Consider the following 20,744-nt stretch of genomic DNA (forward strand, 5'->3'; position numbering starts at 1 on the left):
AGGACTTCCAGGTCTATGTTCATTGGGAGATGAAGCACCTAACCGTCAAGAGACTGGAGGCCCCAGAGAGTTTAGAAGTCAGGTGGGGTGGGGAGTGGGGGCATCCACGTGGAGATGGGGTGGGGTGTGGAGGAGGTCTGGGATGTGGAGCATCCAGAGAGTGGATAGGGAGGGGCGGAAATGGAATATGGTGTGTAAAAAATGAATTACAAATAAAATAAAATAATACAGGTCAAATATATGTATTTTTCAGGCTGCTTTGCATGGCTTGATTATCCCAGGCCATGCAAAGCAGCCTGACAAAATTACAGTCATCCATTTGAAGATAAAAACTGTACACACAAAGAAAGAGCCACTGGATATACATACATATATATGTGTATTAGTGACTCTTAGAGCCTCTAGAATATAAATTTAAAAACTCTTGTTATTTCTGTTTTAAAGTTGAGTGTCTACCAAGTCAGTCGTCAGTGGACAAGCTGAGTCACTCCATCTTCTTTCATCTCCTGGGGCTCAGATAGCCGAGATTAGTGGTAATCACCGACTTTATGCTTCAGACTTATGCTTCGCAAGGCAAAATGAGAAACATTTGGATATGCTTAGAGAACAAAGACACAAGGGGATGGAGGCAGGCAGTTTAGAAAATAAGGAACAGTTGGCTAATCTTAATTATACCCATATTCATTTTTTTCTTTCTTATGTGTCAATTGGAAGTTTGTTTGAAAACTAACCCTCTTACCTGATAATGGGACTTAATTCATTGCAGGTTTTCTGAGGGGACCTTATGTTTTGTCTAAGCATAAATCCTGAAGGTCTTTTACAGTTGAGGGAGGCCACACTTTGTTGCTTGGATGGAGAACAGTTTGCTATCATTTTTATCTGGATGGGACAGCCAGGCCAATCTTAACTATTCAGCTCAGTGGCAGATTCGTGCCTGGATCAGGTTGTGCCGAGTATCAACGCAGATGTTTGTCAGAAAATGAAGATTTATCTGTGTATACTGACAGTAAAGCGACAGATTGGTAACTTCTGACTCCTTAGAAATGAAATTGTGTAGATCAAGTATGTTATGAGACTATTTGATATTTTCCTTAAATTTAAAGATATTCTGACAACACAATTTATCCTTGATTGTTTTCTCTATACTTTTACTCTCAAGTTTCTTGAGTATCTTGGCTCCCCGCCCCTCATCTTACTTACCTTTTTTTGTATTTTTTATTAGATATTTTCCTTATTTACATTTCAAATGCTATCCCAAAAGTCCCCTATACTCTCCTCCCCACCCGTCTCCCCTACCCACCCACTCCCACTTCTTAGCCCTGGCATTCCCCTGTACTGAGGCATATAAAGTTTGCTACCAAGGGGCCTCTCTTCCCAATGATGGCCGAGTAGGCTAGCTTCTGCTACATATGCAGATAGAGACACAAGCTCTGGGGGTACTGGTTAGTTCATATTATTGTTCTACCTATAGGGTTGCAGACCCCTTCAGCTCCTCGGGGGCCCTTTGTTCCATCCAACAGATGACTGTGAGCATCCACTTCTGCATTTGCAGCCACTTATCTTTAAACATGTTTTAGGAAGACTAGGACCTTGGTCTTTAATCACAGGTACATAGTACACCATCTCTTCTAAGCATCTTTTCCCTATTGTCATTAAATATAGATACGGGAGAGAAAAAAAATGGTCAAAGCAGCATGAATTTTAGTGACAAAGACATTGCTAAAATAGAAAGTTTTATATATAGCAAATTAAATTGCTCTATATTTCATCTGCATTTTCTTGAGGCAATTGCCCTTACCCTTGTCCCTAACACACATATGCACACAAAATGTCTAGCCTCAAAACAGTAAGTGTGTGTGTGAGTATGTGTGTGTGTGTGTGTGTATATGTGTGTGTGTGGGGGGGGTGAGTTTGGGTTGGTGATTGTGAGTTTAAAAAAATGGTAAAGTCAATTCAAAAATAAAACTTAGATTCCTTTTTTTTTTTTTTTTTTTTAGCATTCTGTGTTTCCGTTGCTTCGTCATTATCTAGCACTAGTTTATTCTACAACATAGTTTATGCTGTATACTTCAGAACTAGTAAGAACTATTACTGGTGATAGTGTGACTTGTGCCCCGTGAAGCACACATCCCCAGAAGCATCCGGATTAGAATGTAGGTGCCTGCTGTTCCTTCCAACCTTAGGAAGCTCTTTCCCTCTTGTCACTTTATCCCTCTGAGACTTTTCATTCAATTCCTGTTGGCTCTCCTTCCCATATAGCAGTCTGCCTAATGAGGGACACAAGTTAGAATGTCCCAGGAACGTTTGGAAATGCTTGCTTGCAAACCCCATCATTGGGGCATTTAGTTTGTAGCTAGAAGAGATCAGTGAACTTGGAAAGACCTCGTCTCACTGATTGGCTCTCTCTTCATGTCAAGTCCAAACTAAATGTCTTTTCACCCTCTTTCCCATCACATCTTCTTTCCCTCTGCTGTGCTCCAGTGACCCATAGTGAAACATTGCTTCTAATACTTTCTGGACCCTTTCTTCTCCTCCTCAGCCTCTTCTTTCCACTTTGGGACATTCGAGTGCCATGCAATTACATGACTTTCTCAACTCTCTTTTTTGTCAAAATTTCCCTTGCTTTTCCGGATAGAAGTAGCACTCTGTCTTAGCATTTATGTTTGATTATGCTTTCCATCGGCTTATCTTTCTCATTAAATAGTGAGCTTAATGAATGAAATTCTGTGATTTTCCTTGCTCATGTTTCTGTTAAATAGTCACATGGATAAAGGAGAAAATAAGAGCTGTTAAGAATGTATGTGAACAGTGAACATTAATTTAGATGGAATCTCAGAGTGGCATTAACCTGTTTTTAGGCTCATGAATGTCTACTAAGACTCAACTGTATATATGCTGAATTTTTTAAAAATATAGATTCCCATTAAAGATTCCATGCATATATTTACCTCCCTTCCTCTTTTCTCTTGTACTTGACAGACGGAATCTCACAAAGCTGTCCCTTATCTTCAGTCACATGCTGGCAGAAATCAAGGCGATCTTTCCCAATGGCCAATTCCAGGGAGATAACTTCCGGATCACCAAAGCAGATGCTGCTGAGTTCTGGAGGAAGTTTTTTGGAGACAAGTAAGTAGAAATTGCTTTCATAGTCTGCGTCCATCTTTCCAGAGTCACCTAATTGAGTATATAGAGAACGTACTTGGTAATTTTTATAAGATTCGATGGGGTTTTTGTTTTGTTTTGTTTTGTTTTGTTTTGTTTTGTTTTGTTTTGTTTTTGTTTTTGTTGCATGATGAGGATTAGCCAGGACATTTTTGCTACTTAAGTGTTTTACCACTGAGCTATGCCTCAAACCTTGGAAAGTATTTAGAATAATTGCTCCTGGTATAGCCAACAAAACTATTTGTTAATAACGGAACATATAAATTATGTTGTTAGAGTACATGTCGGATAAGACAGAATTTATGTTCTGAGAGAATTTATTGAGTCATTTAGCTCCAAGAAGCAGAGACACATAAAATAATTTCTGTGTGTAATTTCTTATCACTTAATACTCATCTAGGATATATATATATATATATATATATATATATATATATATTGAAAGGTATAGGGAAATATTTACTTTAATGAGCAAAAATAAGACTGTGGAGATAACTCAGGGGTAAGAGCTTGCTGTGCTAGCAGGGAACAAGAGCTTGATCTCCTAGTATCCACATAACTGTTGGTGTGTGTGGCGGCTCACTGTAACACCAGCACACTGCAGCTCACAAATGGCATTCCTGAAGCAAGCTGTCAAGCTAGACTAACTGAGGTGGTGAGCCCTGGGTGCTATGAAAGATCTTCCTCCCAGAAGGTGAAAGGAGAGCAACTGGGTAAGACACACTCTGTCTACCTCAGCCTTCCTCAGGTATACATCCACACATGCATCCATAGGTACCAAAAGAGCGCGTTGAGCTTAGAGAACTTAAAAACATTGAGCTTAGAGAACTTAAAATGTATCAAAGCAAAACTGAGGTGTAAGAAGCCCCCTAGTTCACTCAATTAAACCTGTGTGTATTGTTGTCCCAAACCCCACTCTGTTTAAAGAAAGGCTGCCTGCCAGTGTCATCAGGAAGCTGCCAAGCTAAGACTAGGTGAAGAAGATGTTTCTAATGAGCACTTCTTACTCAGATACAGATGTCCACGAGCAGGGTGTTTGTTGGGGCATGATTGTCTGAATCCATCACAATTTATTTAACGTTTGGAAAACTTTGTGCAGTGTGGCCCAGGTGTCAACAAAGGAGGCACATGCTTCTTCGGTGACATCATAGGTTCCCTTTACAAAGAGAGCCTTCGGATGCTCTCTGTAGAGTATGCTGCCCAGTAGGGAGGAAGACTGGTGGCTCCCTCACGGAGAAAACGGGGTTGATGCCTCTGTGTGCCACATAAATTGTAAAGGCAGACATGTAAAGTGTGGGCTGAGCTTTGAGCTGCTCAGTGCTCTCAGACTAGTGAATGAAGCATCGCTTTAATCTGTGTCTTTTCCTTTCTATCATACAATGCTTGGTTTATATAGCTTCTACCCCAACTAGAATATATATAAATAGAGCAATGGTTTTAATGGGCATACAATATTTGGGTGCCAGAACTACATTTTGGCTTGCTGTTTGAGAAGGGGTTTGCTACGTAGCCTAGGCTAGCTTGAAATTTAAGGTCATTCTCAGGCTGCCGCCCACGTGCCAGGATCACTGTTGCCAGGATCCACTCCTTGTTTGGTTTGAGATGCATATTAAATCCTATCTTTCACTTCCAATATTAAAATGGACTTTTTGAAATGAAAGGGAAAAATGCCATTTTATTCCAGTAGTATGAACATTCTGGGTTCTAGAAACCCAGCTATTCATAACATTTCTATATCCATTAAAAGTGACGGATTAAAAGTTTTATCTGGTAATGTGAACTACCAAAGCGAGGGTATACTCATGAATATGTATGAGTCTGCACAGCAGAGAGGCAGATTCCGGAAGACTGCCAGGCTTTGCACCTCCTGTATTAACACTGAGAACCCAGAGCATCCATGGTGACTTTCAAAATCACGTTTCTCTCTGAAAATGTATAGAACAGGTTGTTCACGGAAATTCATTTTGAAAACTGAAAACTATGTTTTGTTATAAAGTGCTTTGTTAGCAGGTTCTTAAGAAATGACAGCTTTGCTCAATTGTTTTTTAGAGTTATATTTACTTTGTTAAATATCACAGCACAGTGAATTATGAATTTTAGACACTTTGAGTTTTCTCTGCTTAGCTACAGACAGCAAGGGCCTGTTATTGTGTAGAACTGCTGTGTCAGGAAATCACTTAACTTACAGACCAAGTCCTCTCCCTACCTCCTCAGCCCTCCTACCGCCTGCCGAGTCTGCAGACTGAGGAAGGCTGTACATTGCCTTTAATGTTTTTTTACTTTTAGGATGAACATTCAGTTCCAGGCTACTGCCAGAACGTATACAAGAATGTATAACTAGAGTTATAAAATGAGCAACACCTTTGGGAGATGTTTGGAGAAGCGGTCTTCACTGTTGGTTTTTCTGTAGTCCCTGTGGTTTTTGACTTCGTGAACAGTGCTGACTAGTTTATCATCCCACGGGTTGAGTTCTTTCTCTTTCTCCTGCTCCAAATTCTTCAGATTTACTTGATTCTCATCTTAAAGAATTCCTGTTGCTTATCCCCGATAATGATAATAAGTGAAAATGATTTTATTTAATCTACCGGTGACTTTAAACTTCACTATAGAATTGTTTTCAAAAACAGACCCATAGGAGGTTGTCTCTACAAACAGTCAGATTATAATTTTATAAATTGTTTTGTTTTGTAGCTTAATGACTGTTATTGTGATTTACTCCCCTGAAGGGATAGTCATTTCTAACAAAACATTTAGAATGAATTAAAATAGAAAACAAACCTTTGTTCATAAGATGTTATGATACGCATAAATATAATTTCAGGTCAGCCCTTATGAAAGGAGGGAATAGAAAACCAGCTTTCAAACCAGAGCCCTATTCTCTGCCTGGGGCTCAGTGTAGCAGCCATTAGCCCTCTGCTGAGAGCCTTGGGAACACAGAATGCCCATGACAAAAGGAATAGAAGGGCCTCCCTGTGCCAGATTTTTAGGGAACTCCATTTACTATTTCAAAAATCCATCCTTGTCTTTACTTCCTATTATTCTATTCACCAGGAGATAATAGCAGTATGTGGTAAAATAACATTATTGAAGAAATCTGTCAATGTAAGTTGTACAAATCTCCATATTTTGTAACAATGTTTATAATCCAGAAAAGAAAGTACCGTTAATCCTGAAACATTTTCAGTCTGGCACATTTCCTAACTCACACAAGTATATAATTGCCTAAGAAACAGGGCAGAAGGATAAGTAAGGCAGGGGAGAGGAGGTGGAAGGGAATCCAGGGATGGGTGGAAGAAGACAATATGGGAGGGTTGGGAAGAAGAATGCAGGAGCTACCATGCCCACACCCTGGAAGTTCCTTTTCTAAGCAGGACCAGTACCAATTGGAATTGCATTGATGGTTTTCAAGCAAATTATTATTCAATGAAAGCTGATGGGCTATTTAATTCTCATGGGTGTCTTCTAATTCATCCATTACCAGTTTTATTCTTTTTTATTGGTTATTTTATTTATTTACATTTCAAGTGTTATACCCCTTCCTATTTTCTTCTCCACAACATCCCCTATTCTGTTCTCCTTCCCCCTGCCTCTATGAGGGTACTACCCCACCCACCCACCCACTCCTGCCTCACCACCCTAGCATTCCCCTAATCTGGGGCATCAAGTCTCCACAAGAGGAAGGGCCTCCCCTCCTAAGAATGCAGATAAGGCAACCTTCTGCTACATATGCAGCTGGAGCCATGGGTCCCTCTGTGTGAGCTCTTTGGTTGGTGGTTTATTCCCTGGGACCTCTCAGGAGTCTGGTTGGTTGATGAAAATCCCTTTAGCTTCTTTAGTCCTTCCCCTGACTCCTCCATTGGGGTCCCCGTACTCAGTCTGATGATTGTCTGAGGTCAGTTTTATTCTTCAAGTTGATATTTAGACACTCCCCGGCTTGCTGTAACGGCCTTTATACTGGAGCCTCTATCTTCAGACACAGCTTCTGAGATCAGTGCAACGTGTGGAAAACAGAAGCTGTCCATCATTCTAGACTTCTGGCAGAACTGCTTTCAGGGATATTGATTCTGAGATCATGTCAAGCCTTTGGCCTTAGGAAAGGTTGATGTCTCTCTCCCTCTCCCTCTCCCTCTCCCTCTCCCTCTCCCTCTCCCTCTCCCTCTCCCTCTCCCTCTCCCTCTCCCTCTCCCTCTCCCTCTCCCTCTCCCTCTCCCTCTCCCTCTCTCTCCCCCTCTTTCTGCTTCACCGTCCTCCAAAGGCCACACCCAGGTCATCTATATTCATCTATTCATTAGGTTCCCAGTGTTTCTCCTTGCTCTCTTCTCTGTCTTCATGCTTCACTCTGTTACCTTTCCTTCCACTGCCTGGGTGCCTCATCATTGTGCCCAGCCACTTTGGAGGGTCCCTGATAGACTGTCTGAAGTGCTCATCCACATTCTTATTGAGCCAAGCACCCCGGTTCCCATCCATTCTTCCAGCTTACATGGTACTGTGATATGTCCCTGTTTCCCAGCTAAGGAATTTCCAAGAGACAGGACAGTCTATTTGAAGACAGGGACTCGCTCATTTAGCTTTGTTTTTGTGGGCCTGGTGTATGTCTTAGAATGTATGGGCACTAGTATTTATTTACAATCTGCATGCATAGTTGGATGGACATTGTCTGTTCTTGGTTCTGTTTGTAATGACTCCATCATTGTTTCTCTGTCTTTTCTCCCTTTTTTTGTCTCTTTTCATTCTACAGTTTTTACACATTTCTACAACTTTGCCCCAGAAGTCTACTTTCTGGCTATTTCTCAGTCACTTACCAGCTTCCACACAATTAACTTCTGTCTTAGTTAGGGTTTTACTGCTGTTAACAGACACCATGACCAAGGCAAGTCTTATAAAAAAACAACATTTAATTGGGGCTGGCTTACAGGTTCAGAGGTTCAGTTCATTATCATCAAGGTGGGAGCATGACAGTATCCAGACAGGCATGGCGCAGGAGGAGCTGAGAGTTCTAGGTCTTCATCTGCTAGTGGAAGACTGACTTCCAGGCAACTAGGGTGAGGATCTTATACCCACACCCACAGTGACACACCCATTCCAACCAGGTCACACCTATTCCAACAAGGCCACACCTTCAGATGGTGCCACTCCCTGGTCCAAGGATATACAAATTATCACAACTACCTTACTCTCTGTACTCATGCTAATATTTCTGAGTCCACATAGTTGAATATGATTTTACATGGGCTTGTCCTGCACTGTTAATATTTTTACAGTTATGTCAAATTCTGTGATGTTTCTTTTTGGAATGCTAGTTCTGTTTTCACTATATTCTGTAAAATGCTTCTCCACTTTGTTTTATGTATATGTGTAATTTGCCTGAAGTTATATCTGTGCTTTATATGCATGTATTACCTGCCGGGGCCAGAAAAAGGCATTGGATCCCCTGTGACTGTAGTCACAATCCATTGTGTGGGGTCCTAGGAATCAAATCTGGGTCCTCTGCAAGAGCAGCCAGTGCTCTTAAACATTCAGGTATCTGTCCAAGTCCATTTCCAATACAATCTTTAAACTTTTTTCCAAGTGGTTTGCATGCTAAGGTAGGCCTATAGGAGTATGTACTATAGAGACACTCTGTTGTTCTTGAGCACACACTTGAGTATATGAGACCACTTTCCTACCCTAGGTTCTCTTCCTTGGCTGACACTCCAGTAACTTTTGTTCGTGGGACTCTTCCAGATGCATTAGCACTTTCAGGTTCTCATCTTTGCTCCAATTAGCCCTATCCCTTAAAGATATTACTTTTGCTGAGACTATGGAACTATCCTCATAGCAGTGAGACTATGGAACCTGAAGAGGTAATTTCCTGTAGCCAGGCAATGACCCTAGTGGAGTGATAGAGACAACAACCCACCCAGAAAACTTTCAATGGAAAAAAATGTATCCTGTCTACAAGAAAGGCAGGGCTAAAGATGGAGCAGAAATGGAGGGAATGACCTATACAGGTAGGTGCTGATTATTCCTAATTGGTTCTTGATTGTGTCAATAAAGAAGGCTAGAGCTAATTGCTTGGTGAAGGGTAAAGGTGGGACTTCTGGGTCCCAGAAGGAATAGAAGAGATGCAGGGAAGGAGGTTGCTTTTGGCAGCTATACATTAGAAGGAGCAGAAAGCCAGTCATGTAAGGCCTTAGTGCACTTAAGGCCTGCAGCCTCTGCAGCAGGTGGGGGCCAAGGAGTTGTGTGGGAGCTAGCTGTTAGCTGATAACATTGGTGAAGGATATTCTTCGCCCAGCAATTGTGTTATCTGGTAAGTTTTATATTTAAAATAAAAAATACTGTAATCTCAGGAATAAAATTCTCTTGAATCTCTTCAAGTTCTTCCTCCTGAGGACCCAACCCTCCCCTAACTGTTACAATCAGCTCCACTGAGTTTGAATAAGCCCTTCCTGGCCTCCTGCATTTACTATTTTTAATATTTTATTAAAAATCATTTGGATAATTATCTTTTCAGTCAGTGTCTAAACTTTATGAACTTGGGTTCATTGCTTTGTGTCTGTGTATTTCAGCAGAGTGTGTGCTGTGTGCTTTCATGAACATTGGATTTCATCTCAGAAGGATAGGGGAAGAAGAGGTGCAGGGCCTCGTAGTCCACACACGACAGAGATAGAGACGCAGCTCCTACCTGGGATGGGAGGAAACTAGACTAGCCCTGAGGCCCTGCCGCACACGCCCTTCACTGCAGCCTCTCCTCACTCTGTCACTGGGCACACTCCTTGGCCTGCCAGTGGATCCCTGTCCTTTTGTCTAAAGTGTGTGCGTGTGAGACAGTGATATAATCTCTTGTCTGGTGTTGCTGTGGAAATTCAACACGATAAAAGCTGCCTATAAAGAGGGAAATAGTGTCTGGCTCATAATGGGCCAACTGTATTGTGAAGTAATTACGTAGTTTGGGTCTTTGATCTTACTCCAAATATCATCTATGTATTTGCTCATTCTAGAATTAATACAGTTAATCATTGACTTTGATGGAACTTCCACACCTGGCAATGGAAGGCAAACCAAAAGGAATTAAAAATAAATAAAAATTGAGTTGTCCCAAGATCATGTCTATCCCTATATAAAAGTGAGTTAAAGGTACATGATTTTGCTGACCCCGGGGGAAATGGCCTTTTTAGAGCTCAGTTATTGCCTCTGCCTTTGACTTCCTGAGCAAGTGCTGTAGACTCTCTTAGGTTTCCTGTGTTCACTTTTCACTTTTAATAAGAAACAAGGAAAATTATTTCTTTTCCTCTCCATTGAGTAAGATATATGTTTTAGGCTGTTAATTAGTTCTTTTTCTCCATTATGGAAAAGACAATCTAATTCTCTAATTAATAGAGAGAGTACACAGTTGAAACTGAGGATATTTATAGTGAAACTGGACAGCAGGTTCACTAGGAAAAACATAACTAAGAAATGAAGTAAGGTCAAAAGTAATTTCTTTTGAACCAGCTCCCATTTTTTTGTCTGTTTAAGCAAATTATAGTATTTTATCTCAATAAAATAATGTAGCTTAAATAGAAATTGAAATTTTTGGCTATTGTTGGACTCATTATCTAAAATGCAAAAGTACAAAATTGTGACATACTAATTATAAGCATTCTTTTCAGTTTGGGAATGACAGAAAATAAAAAGGTGATAAATGCTTAAATTTATCATTTGACATTAGGAAGTGCCTACTCAAAACCTGAATTGTATTCTTCATTACAACTTATTACCAAGTTCTTTTCAAACACAGGATATTACTCAACTCATCCTTATCCTATATTCGTGTTTATATAAATTGTCTATCTCCATTACTATACTAATATATGTATTCACAATATGCATAACACACATAAAGTGATACATTATACTATAACATTTTAAAACTATATACAGGGGGGCTGGAGTGATGGCTCAGAGGTTAACAGGTGTAGCTGCTCTTCCAGAGGTTCTAAGTTCAATTCCTAGCAACTGCATGGTGGTTCATAACCACATATAATGAAATCTGGTGCATTCTTGCTGCAGGCATACATGTAGACAGACACTGCATATAAAACAGTAAGTCACACACACACACACACACACACACACACACACACACAATGTACGAATAATGTTGATATGTGCTTCATGTCCTGGCAATCATGTGTGCATACTTCTAGTGTCTAAGACTACCACCTCCACATGCACTTCATTTACATACAGAAAATGGTAAGGTTCATATAACTTCTTTGTACATGCCCACTCTATATTTTGTTCATCTCCACTCCTTTAACCTCTCTTTGTTTCCCACCTCTCTCCTGCTACCCTTTCTAGCTACCCTTTCTATCCCCAACTCTCACCCCTGCTTTCATAATGTACCTTCACACACACTCACTCTCATACACACTGGCACTTTCATTCTCTCTCTCTTACCCTCCTCTCTCTCTCTCTCTCTGTCTCTCTCTCTCTCTCTCTCTCTCTCTCTCTCTCTCTCTCACACACACACACACACACACACATACACAAACTCACTTTAAAAAGTAAAATATAAGGAGAGAAGTAGAAACAAGGTGGAGTAGGGGCTGGTGGGAGAAGTGTGTGATGTCTGCCATGGTAAAGCTACAGTAATGGGCCCTGCTCCTTTGTGAGACAAAGGTAAGTGGAAAGGGTTGCACCTGAGCTGACCTCTGTCATTTATCTAGCTTTGCCTTCCCTCCTTCCTTGATCTCTCCTCCCCTCCCTTTCTTTCCCATCCTCCCTCCATATCTCCCTCCATGTGTCTTCCCCTCCCCTACTTCAGCCCCATCTTCCTTCCCTCTCTCTGCCTCCACACTTCCTCCCCTCCCCACTCTTAGTCCCAACTTCCCTTCCTCTCTCTCTGCCTCCAAACATCCCCCTCCCCCTCTCAGTCCCAGATTCCCTCCCGCACTCCCTGCCTCCTGTATTTGCTAGGCCCATCTTTCCCTCTTTTTTGTGTATGCTCTGCTCAATGAGAAAACTACATAAATGACATTCTTGAGGTCATTAATGTTTTCTGAATGAGTTCTCAATATTATGATAATCACTAAAACTCAAAATGGTGTCTCTAAACTGTTTTTGAAGTATAGTTTAGAAAAATCCTTGTGTAACCTCTGTTTAAAACAAAAACCCAAAAGAGAATGAGAAATTATGAATTAAATTTTACTTTAAAAAATTTAAATAACCCAAATCATTCCTTCCTATAAAACCCCAAACTCCATAATTTTCTTTTCCATAATTCTTGCCTACTAATTAGCTTGGAGTTAATTCAATAAAGAACATGTTTAAGATTGTGCATCCTCATTCTCAGAAATTCTTGTATGTTTTTACTTTTTGAAACATTAGTCTTTTTTTTTATATTTCTTTTTTTTAATTTTTAATATTTTTATTACATATTTTCCTCAATTACATTTCCAATGCTATCCCAAAAGTCCCCCATAGCGCCCCCCACTTCCCTACCCACCCATTCCCATTCTTTTGGCCCTGGCATTCCCCTATATTGGGGCATATAAAGTTTGCAAGTCCAATGGGCCTCTCTTTCCATTGATGGCCGACTAGGTCATCTTTCGATACATATGCAGCTAGAGACAAGAGCTCCGGGGTTCTGGTTAGTACATCATGTTGTTCCAACAATAGGGTTGCAGATCCCTTTAGCTCCTTGGGTACTTTCTCTAGCTTCTCCATTGGGAGCCCTGTGATACATTCCAATAGCTGACTGTGAACATCCACTCCTGTGTTTGCTAGGCCCCGGCATCGTCTCACAAGAGACAGCTATATTTGGGTCCTTTCAGCAAAATCTTGCTAGTGTATGCAATGGTGTCAGCGTTTAGAAGCTGATTATGGGATGGATCCCTGGATACGGCAGTCTCTAAATGGTCCATCCTTTCATCACAGCTACGAACTTTGTCTCTGTAACTCCTTCTCTGGGTGTTGAAACATTAATCTTAACAAAACTTGAATGCTAATATTTTTAAAGGGTTTTCTATAATAGTTTATAATCTCATTATAATATTAAGCATATTTCAAAACATTTGGAATAAATTACAACGTACTTAAAAAGAGACCTCATATAAAATTCTTCCAAGACAAGCTGTTTTTCTTTGAAGCAGAGATCCAGTCTGTTGAGCCCTGAGAACCTTTGTACTATTCTCCCGCTGTCCTGGATGTCTCTTCCCTGGCTGCAGGACTGGAGAGAGAAAGTCGGGGAAGCTGGAGATTGGAAGGTTCACTCTCCTGCACAGGCGGCATTCTACCCCACACCCCCAGAGATGATTAGATTGGTGTGTTTATTGCCCATTGGAAAAGATCTGGGTTCCTTAAGTTCCAGGTTCTATATCACTGACAATCACACAGTACATGTGGTACCACTGGACATCTTCATAGAGAGAATACAGGCTCAGGGAACACAGGGAAGGCATGGGTGATGCTGCCATCACTGTCTTGCTGTGACTAATACACATCTTTTTTTGCTAACCCATGAAACTGAAAACTAATTTTCTAGAAGCTTGGAAGCCGTGTATGTATCCCACACTCCACAGCACCCTAGAATCACTTTCTCCTGGTAGGCAGACTAATTGACTTAATAGCAAAGTAATTCTTTTTCTTTTTTCCTACAGTCAACATATAGAAATGTGTTACTGACTGCTAAATATTCATTACTGACTGCTGAATATTCATTTTGTGTTTTGAATGTTGATTCTCACTGTGAAGAACAGTAATGGTTTTCCCTGCTTAGTTCCAGTTCTGCTCTTACTCTTCAGTAATAACATAGTGTTTCTGCAAAACATTAAGCATGGCCTGTGAGTCCAGCTATTGGAGAGAGTGAGGCAGGAGGATTACAAAACGAAGGTGTGCCTGGGCTACACAGACAGTTCATGTAGAGCCTTCGCTACTTAGTGAGACCTTCTCTGAAAATACAGAGTATAAACAATGTTGAGGACATAGTGCACGGTGTGAATGGCCCTGGGTTGGTAGAGAAGGAGGGAGGAGGGAGGGAGTATGGGGGTGGGGGGAGAGGAGAGCTCAGTGGTTTCTGACTGTAGTAGAAGGACATTTTGGTAGACCTAAATATGTGCAGTTTCTCCAGTCAGGGGCTTAGAATATTGCTGGATGCTTATTTCCTTTGGTTTTAGACTCAGACGTCTAACAGGCTTCACTCACTCTTATCTGACTTAATTGAGCAATATTAAGCGATTCAAGAGGAATTTTGTTTTTATTACTGGCAGAGTGGGTGTGTGTTGTGCTGTGCGTGTGCACACGTGCACTTGCATGCATGTGTTTGTAACAATGAGCTCTTATTTTTGAAAGGAGATCATTTTCAAACAAACTTCTGTGGTATGATTTCCCACTTTTCATGTGCACATTATTTCAATTTTACATAATCTGATTGTAGCCTATCAAAGGCAGCTTGCTTTAAACATCAACAGTTGTATCCCAGGCACCTTCCAGATGTTAATGAACTTTCTGAGGAAACACAATGAAGACTAGTTGTACTTTAGGAAGATGTGAGTAAATACTCAACGCTTTAAGACCAGAGTCTGCTGTTCTATGGTTCATGACTATGACATGGAAAAACGACAACAGGAATTTTAATGCAATTTTATATGTGATGTATTTGCAGCTTCTCTGCCTAGTCCTTTTTACCAGTAAACCGTATTTCCAAAGTGAAAGAGTAAGCATAAGCGTTGCAGTGGTGATTGGGGATTCCCTTAGTGAGTTGTTACTCTCCTGTTTAATAAAAAGCAGTTAAGAAACTGGACTTGGAAGCATGGTGACCATTTTCTTAGAGCTTGAGAGAAAACTAGTAGGGCAGGCAAGCTGGAAATCTCAGTATGTGCCAGGAGGAGATAACTGTGGACTAGGAAGGCAAAGACCCATGCCTTCACCCTCAGGGTCCAAGAAGATTGTGGTGCAGATATGGAGGTCAGCAGGCAGTCTATGGCAGAATGCAATGGGGCAAGTGCATCCCAGAGAGAGTAAAAGCTATCCATCAGGTCATAGAAAGATATCGAGAGAGAGGAAAGAACAAGAGTGGTTTAAAATGTGAGAGCAGAGTTATGTGGACATGTCACCATGTTATTGTGAAAATCAGTAACATGGAGTGAGTGAAAACATTTCCTTATCTGTTTCTGCAAGCATAAAACTCTCAATGTAGATCTCAGACTGGACATGAGGTAATTGTCCAATCCATAGAGACACCCTGATAATGCTATAGCAAAGTGGCACACGCTTCTTTGAACAGGAAAAATGTGTAAATGTGTATCACAAACGCTTTCGGTGCTTGTTTGTTTGTTTTTGTGGAAGTTGAGAAATGGTTAGATCTAGTTCTGAACATCTCTGGGCACCATGGTTGTTTCTGTGAAATATGAGTAGTCCTATAGCGGCTGTATGACCCCAGTGAACCTCCTCTGCTCCTTCTGCCCTGCTGCAAAACAATTGTTTTTTCCTCAGTGATGGAGCAGTGGATCAATGGCCGCCCGATAAGAATCTATTTTCATATCCTCCAAGAAATGCAGTCATTACAAAAAAGATTGGATTTAAGTAATAACTATTTACAAAACTGTCAACAGACTTAGGAATCAGAGTTCTAATGGTCTGCATCCATAATAAAAACAGAAAATCAGATTCTCCAGCCTCCTCTGAGAACCCCAGTCCATTGCTGAGTGAAGCTAGCCTTCAGTTTGGAGGTACTGACACAGAGTATCTGCTGGGTTAGGTGAATATGCTAAAGAATACAACAAAAAATTTAAAATAAGAATAAGGTCCCCCTAGCATCCTCTTACACTGGGGCATCAAACTTCCACAGAACCAAGGGCCACCCCTCCTATTGATGCCAGATAAGGCCATCCTCTGCTTCATATGCAGCTGGAGCCATGGGTCCCTCCGTGTGTACTCTTTGGTTGGTAGTTTAGTTTCTGGGATCTCTGGGTGGTCCAGTCAGTTAATATTGTTCTTCCTATGGCATTGCAGTCCCCTTTAGCTCCTTCTAGCTCTTCCATTGGGGTCCACTCTTAGTCCAATGGTTAGGCTGTGAGTATCTGCATTTGTATTGGTCAGATTCTGGCAGAGCCTCTCAGGGAACAGCCATACCAGGCAGGTTCCTGTCAACAAGCACTTCTTGGAATCAGCAATAGTGTTGGTGTCTGCAGATGGGATGGATCCCAAGGTGGGGCATTCTCTGGATAGCCTTTCCTTCAGTCTCTGTTCCATTTTTTGTCTCTGTGTTTCCATTGGACTGGAACATTTCTGGGTTAAAAATTTTGAGATGAGTGGGTGGCCCCATCTCTCAAATTGAAGCCTATTTACTGGGGGTGGTCTCTACAGGTTCTATTTCGTTTGGGGGGGGTATTTTGGCTAAAGTCATCCCCATTAGGCCCTGGAGCCTCTTGTATCCCTGACATCTAGGAGTTTCTAGTGGCTACCCCCCAGTTCCCCATCTGCTCCATCCCAAAATCTTTTTTGATATTCAATAGTGATTTTAATGTAATATTTTAAGAATTCAACAAATAACTTAAGCTTAATGTTCATGGATAGAAGCATGGATGACATTATGTAATGAATTTTCAAGATGAGGACATACAGATACCAATACATTCTGAATAAAGTATCAGAATATTAGTGGCCCCTCCTCTGAGAGCCCACACCTACAGCCAGACCCAAGTAGTCACCTCCTGCCCACAGAAGTCTCACATTGAAGGGTGTTGGCATCATTAAGAGTTAAACAGCATGTGATGTGTTTCTTTTTAATGATATTGGTTCCTCTCTATGTTATGCTCATGAAAGCTCTGCATTCCTGCTTGCAGCAGTGTTTAATTCATTTCTCTTGCTCCATTGTGTAGATATTCATTCTACTCTTTGTGGCATTTGAATGACTGTCAATAGTGAACTGCTGCATATACCTTTTCAAAGTATTCATGCAAAGTATTCAAAGGCCTTCATCTTTAGTAGGCTCCCCAGCAGTTTCTGGAGTACAAGTAGTCACTTCCAGCATGCAGTGGTTCACCTTGCTCCACACCCCTTCCGCACTTTTCAAATCACTCATCTTTTTACATATTTCTTGGGAAAGTTAATTTCATCAGATTCACATTTCCTTTTCTCTCATGACCAGTGAAGTGGAGCCTATCATTGTATGTTTGTTCAGCATCTTAGTAATTTTGTTTTTAGTATCTTCTCATACACATATCCCCCCCACCCCCAACGACTCCTCATTTACTGTATGCTTTGAATGTTGTGGGTCCTGTTTAAATTGTATGCCTAGACCACATGTGTGCAGATACCTTGCTGTATTTCTTCTAAGACCATCTTGTTTCATTCTTAGGTTTAAGATGTACCTCAAGTTGCTGGTGTGTAGAGGTCAAGATTCAATTCCATCCCCTATTTGTGTTTGTCAGACCACCAGCATTTGTGGAAAACATCTTACTGTCACCACATCTTACAAATAGTTGACCTTATACAGCAAGGCACTGTGTGTGGGTATTATTGCTTCTGAAATGGCAGTCTTCCCACCTCTGCTTGTCCATGTCTTGTCACCACAGTGTTGGTTAATGTGAAGGATGTATGCCTGCTCCTGTTCTTCTAAAGATTTTTTATTTAATCTTGGTTATTGGTGTTTTGCCGTGAGGTTTAGAATCTGTTTCTACTGCAGCAATGCCTCTTGGGGGTTTTGACTGAGGTTTTATTAAATCTATAGATCAATTTAAGGAGAAGTGACAAGCTTCTAATACCGAGCCTGCCAGCCTCCCGAAAGGTTTTTATCTCTTTAGGACTTTTCTATTTCTGACTCTGCATGTGTGCTGACCGTGTGTATCTTCTGGTAGCTCCCCACTCCCGTGTGTTTTATATCTTCAGGTTACATTGTGTCGTTCAGAAGTTTGTAGTTTTATGATCTAGGTCTGGTTTCTAATGATCTTTCTAGTATTATGAAGATGTTAAACATTGGACCCTTAATAGCAGTAATTAAATAAAAACTAGCTTATTGAATAATGTGCTATGGGCCCCTTTACATGTTGCATATTGTTCTGTGCAATTCCAGTTGCTGTAATGCAGTCTTACAATCAGTCATTAAGAATTTATTTGATTTTGGTTTAGGGTATTACATGCAGCAGTGCTATGAAGAGACAGGTAAGAGCTCTTTACATATCAGATAGGGTCTAGACCAGTGCTAGACTCCAATGGTGCATGGGCTATGAATCTTGTTACCAGTTTGGCCTCTAGATATGCTGTGTAAATTCTCTTCTTTCCACAGGTGTTTACAAGCTTCTGTTTCCAGACACCATCATTAGAGTTCACAGTCACACCTTTATTGTGTTTTTCCCACAAGTGTTGCACCTAAAACCCATAGCCATCGGTGAACTACAAGTATCATGAAAATGCTTTTTCTTCCTTTTGTTTTTTCTGTACTGATGTCATAACTCCTTTATTCATTCCTTTCCCTTAAAATTGCAAGACTTCCATATGAACCTGGTGCATGCTTTCTCTTTCACATAGGTGACAGCCTAGATGACGAAGCCATCTCTTGATTGCTGACCCACTGACCCCCTTTATGTTATGTTTTCTGGCATCTGATTGGTGTTCTTTCTTACTTATCAAAGGATATTTGTTTTTTTCTAGAAGGATTGAGATATGGCACCTACTAAGAGAATGATAGCATAGTCTTATTTACCATGGTGTTTTCTCTGGACATTATATGAAACAACTTTACCTTTTTTTAAATCCTTAAGATTTCTGTATTGTATGTGAGCAGTGCTAAGCTGTGAAGGAATCACAGCTCTTATCTTTACTGAGGTTTTAAAGAGTCTGAGATCATACTATTGAAGCAATTGTCTGGATACCCACTGGTCTGTCTAACCTGCCTTATATATTGAACATTGTGTTTGGTCAGGTAAGATGGCCCTGCAGACAAGCTTGATCCCCATGAACAACATTATGGAAGGAGAAAATCAACTATGACAGTTTGTCCTCAGACACCTCCCCACTCTCCAGATGCACTCACTTGTGTGCATATGCACAGAAATTAAATATATGTTATAAAAATGAAATACTTTCCGAGTATACTTTGATGGTTTTCTGCCTGCAGCTAGTGTGATTTATAATGACAGGAGGCAAATGAAAGAAAGTAAATTTTCTGGGATTGTGAGATACCAAAGCTCAAGTTGGCTGCTTTGTGCTTCTCTCTGCCTCTGCTTCTCTTCTTCCTCTTTGCCCTCGGTCACTGCCAAGACAAACAAGTTCACAGATACCTGTGAAACATTTCGCCATCAATATATTCTCCCTCTGGCATCATCTTATGGCAATTGATATTCAACTTTGTGAAGTAGACCCAAGGTGCAAGAGTTCCAAAACTCTGTATTTTTTCTTTCTTTTAAAGATATCTTTGCATTTTTCTTCTGTTCTTTCCTCGTAAAGCTAGTCTGCCCCCAGGCCTCCTAGCACCCCCTACACTAGGAATCTGCTGAGTCCACAAAAGTGGAGGGACGATACAGTAATGATCCAGTGTAATAAACCAGCCAAATAATGCTCTGGTTTCTCAGCCTTCTTTTCCAGCTTTAATTAAGACTCTAATGAATATGTACTTGGAGCTTAGGGTTTATCACAAATGAACTATGATCAACTCTCATTACACAGCTAGTGTGGAAATGTGTCTTTTTATGTTGGAAATTATTGCTCTGCAGTTGTATGGTGGAGGAAAATTTTAGAAGTAGCTGAAATATATATTTTCTTCTGGAAAGTCAGAGATATTCAAAGTAGGTTATAATCTGCATGGATGTTAAGTATTGGATATGATGATTTTAGGGTGACATTAAGATGTTTATTACAACCACTTTGTTTTGACTTTATACTTTACACACACAAAAGAGTGAACTTTTCCACTTGGCCAGTTTCTTTACAGTTTATGCTTTTCAAATAAAATAATATTGTGCTTTTCTCGAAAAAAGTTGTGTCTATGTCATTCTGAAATTAGTACTTCTTTGATCACCATTTTCCCTTCTGCATGTTATGACTTTAGTTCTCTGTGTCTGCTAAGTATTGGAAACTTTAATTTGGGAAAGGAATATTTTCCTCTTGGGCAATGCTTTCATGGTCATGCAATGCAGCTGGCCTAACTACATATCTACACGTGTCTATTAATCAATAACTGCCTAAAATTGCTAAATACTTTCCTTGTGCTCCTATGACATTACCTTTTGTAACCTTTAATCAGGGTCTGACGTGTGTTTCTCCTAAATGGCCTCTGATGTGGTGCCTCTCGTCAGTTCTCTGTGGTTTCCTGTTTGTTTCATACATAGATTAAAGTCTTTTGAGGTATTAAGCATCTTAACTTTCTTCTTTAATGGTGCATCACACCTAAGCTTTCGTGCAGGCCTGTCTTGCTATTTTGTTTTCAGGCTACTTCCTCCACTACTCTGTAATCCCTCTGGTTTGTGTTGGGCATTCCATCAGCACAGTTTTCTATTTTCCCCATTTGGATCATCGAGGGTTATCAGTCCTTCCTGCAAAGTGTATGTCCCCCAAAGCCAGAGGTGGTGTTAGGCCTTTCCATAATGAAGTGCCTCCAGCAGCATTGCCAGGTGATA

At 40.6% G+C, this 20,744-nt stretch overlaps 1 protein-coding gene across 6 annotated transcripts in view; it reads left to right on the forward strand.

The window, feature by feature from the left end:
- Window positions 1–20,744, forward strand: part of Cblb (Cbl proto-oncogene B) — a 181,902-nt gene that overhangs the window by 84,243 nt on the left and 76,915 nt on the right. For all 6 annotated transcript variants that reach the window (XM_085832117.1, XM_021184357.3, XM_021184356.2 and 3 more), the window contains one exon: window positions 2,980–3,126. In XM_085832117.1, the coding sequence (XP_085688243.1) occupies window positions 2,980–3,126 (147 nt within the window). The remainder of the gene's footprint in view (window positions 1–2,979; window positions 3,127–20,744) is intronic.

The sequence above is a fragment of the Mus caroli genome, unplaced genomic scaffold (assembly GCF_978045245.1).
Source record: "Mus caroli unplaced genomic scaffold, Mus_caroli_1 scaffold_17, whole genome shotgun sequence".
Lineage (NCBI taxonomy): Eukaryota > Metazoa > Chordata > Mammalia > Rodentia > Muridae > Mus > Mus caroli.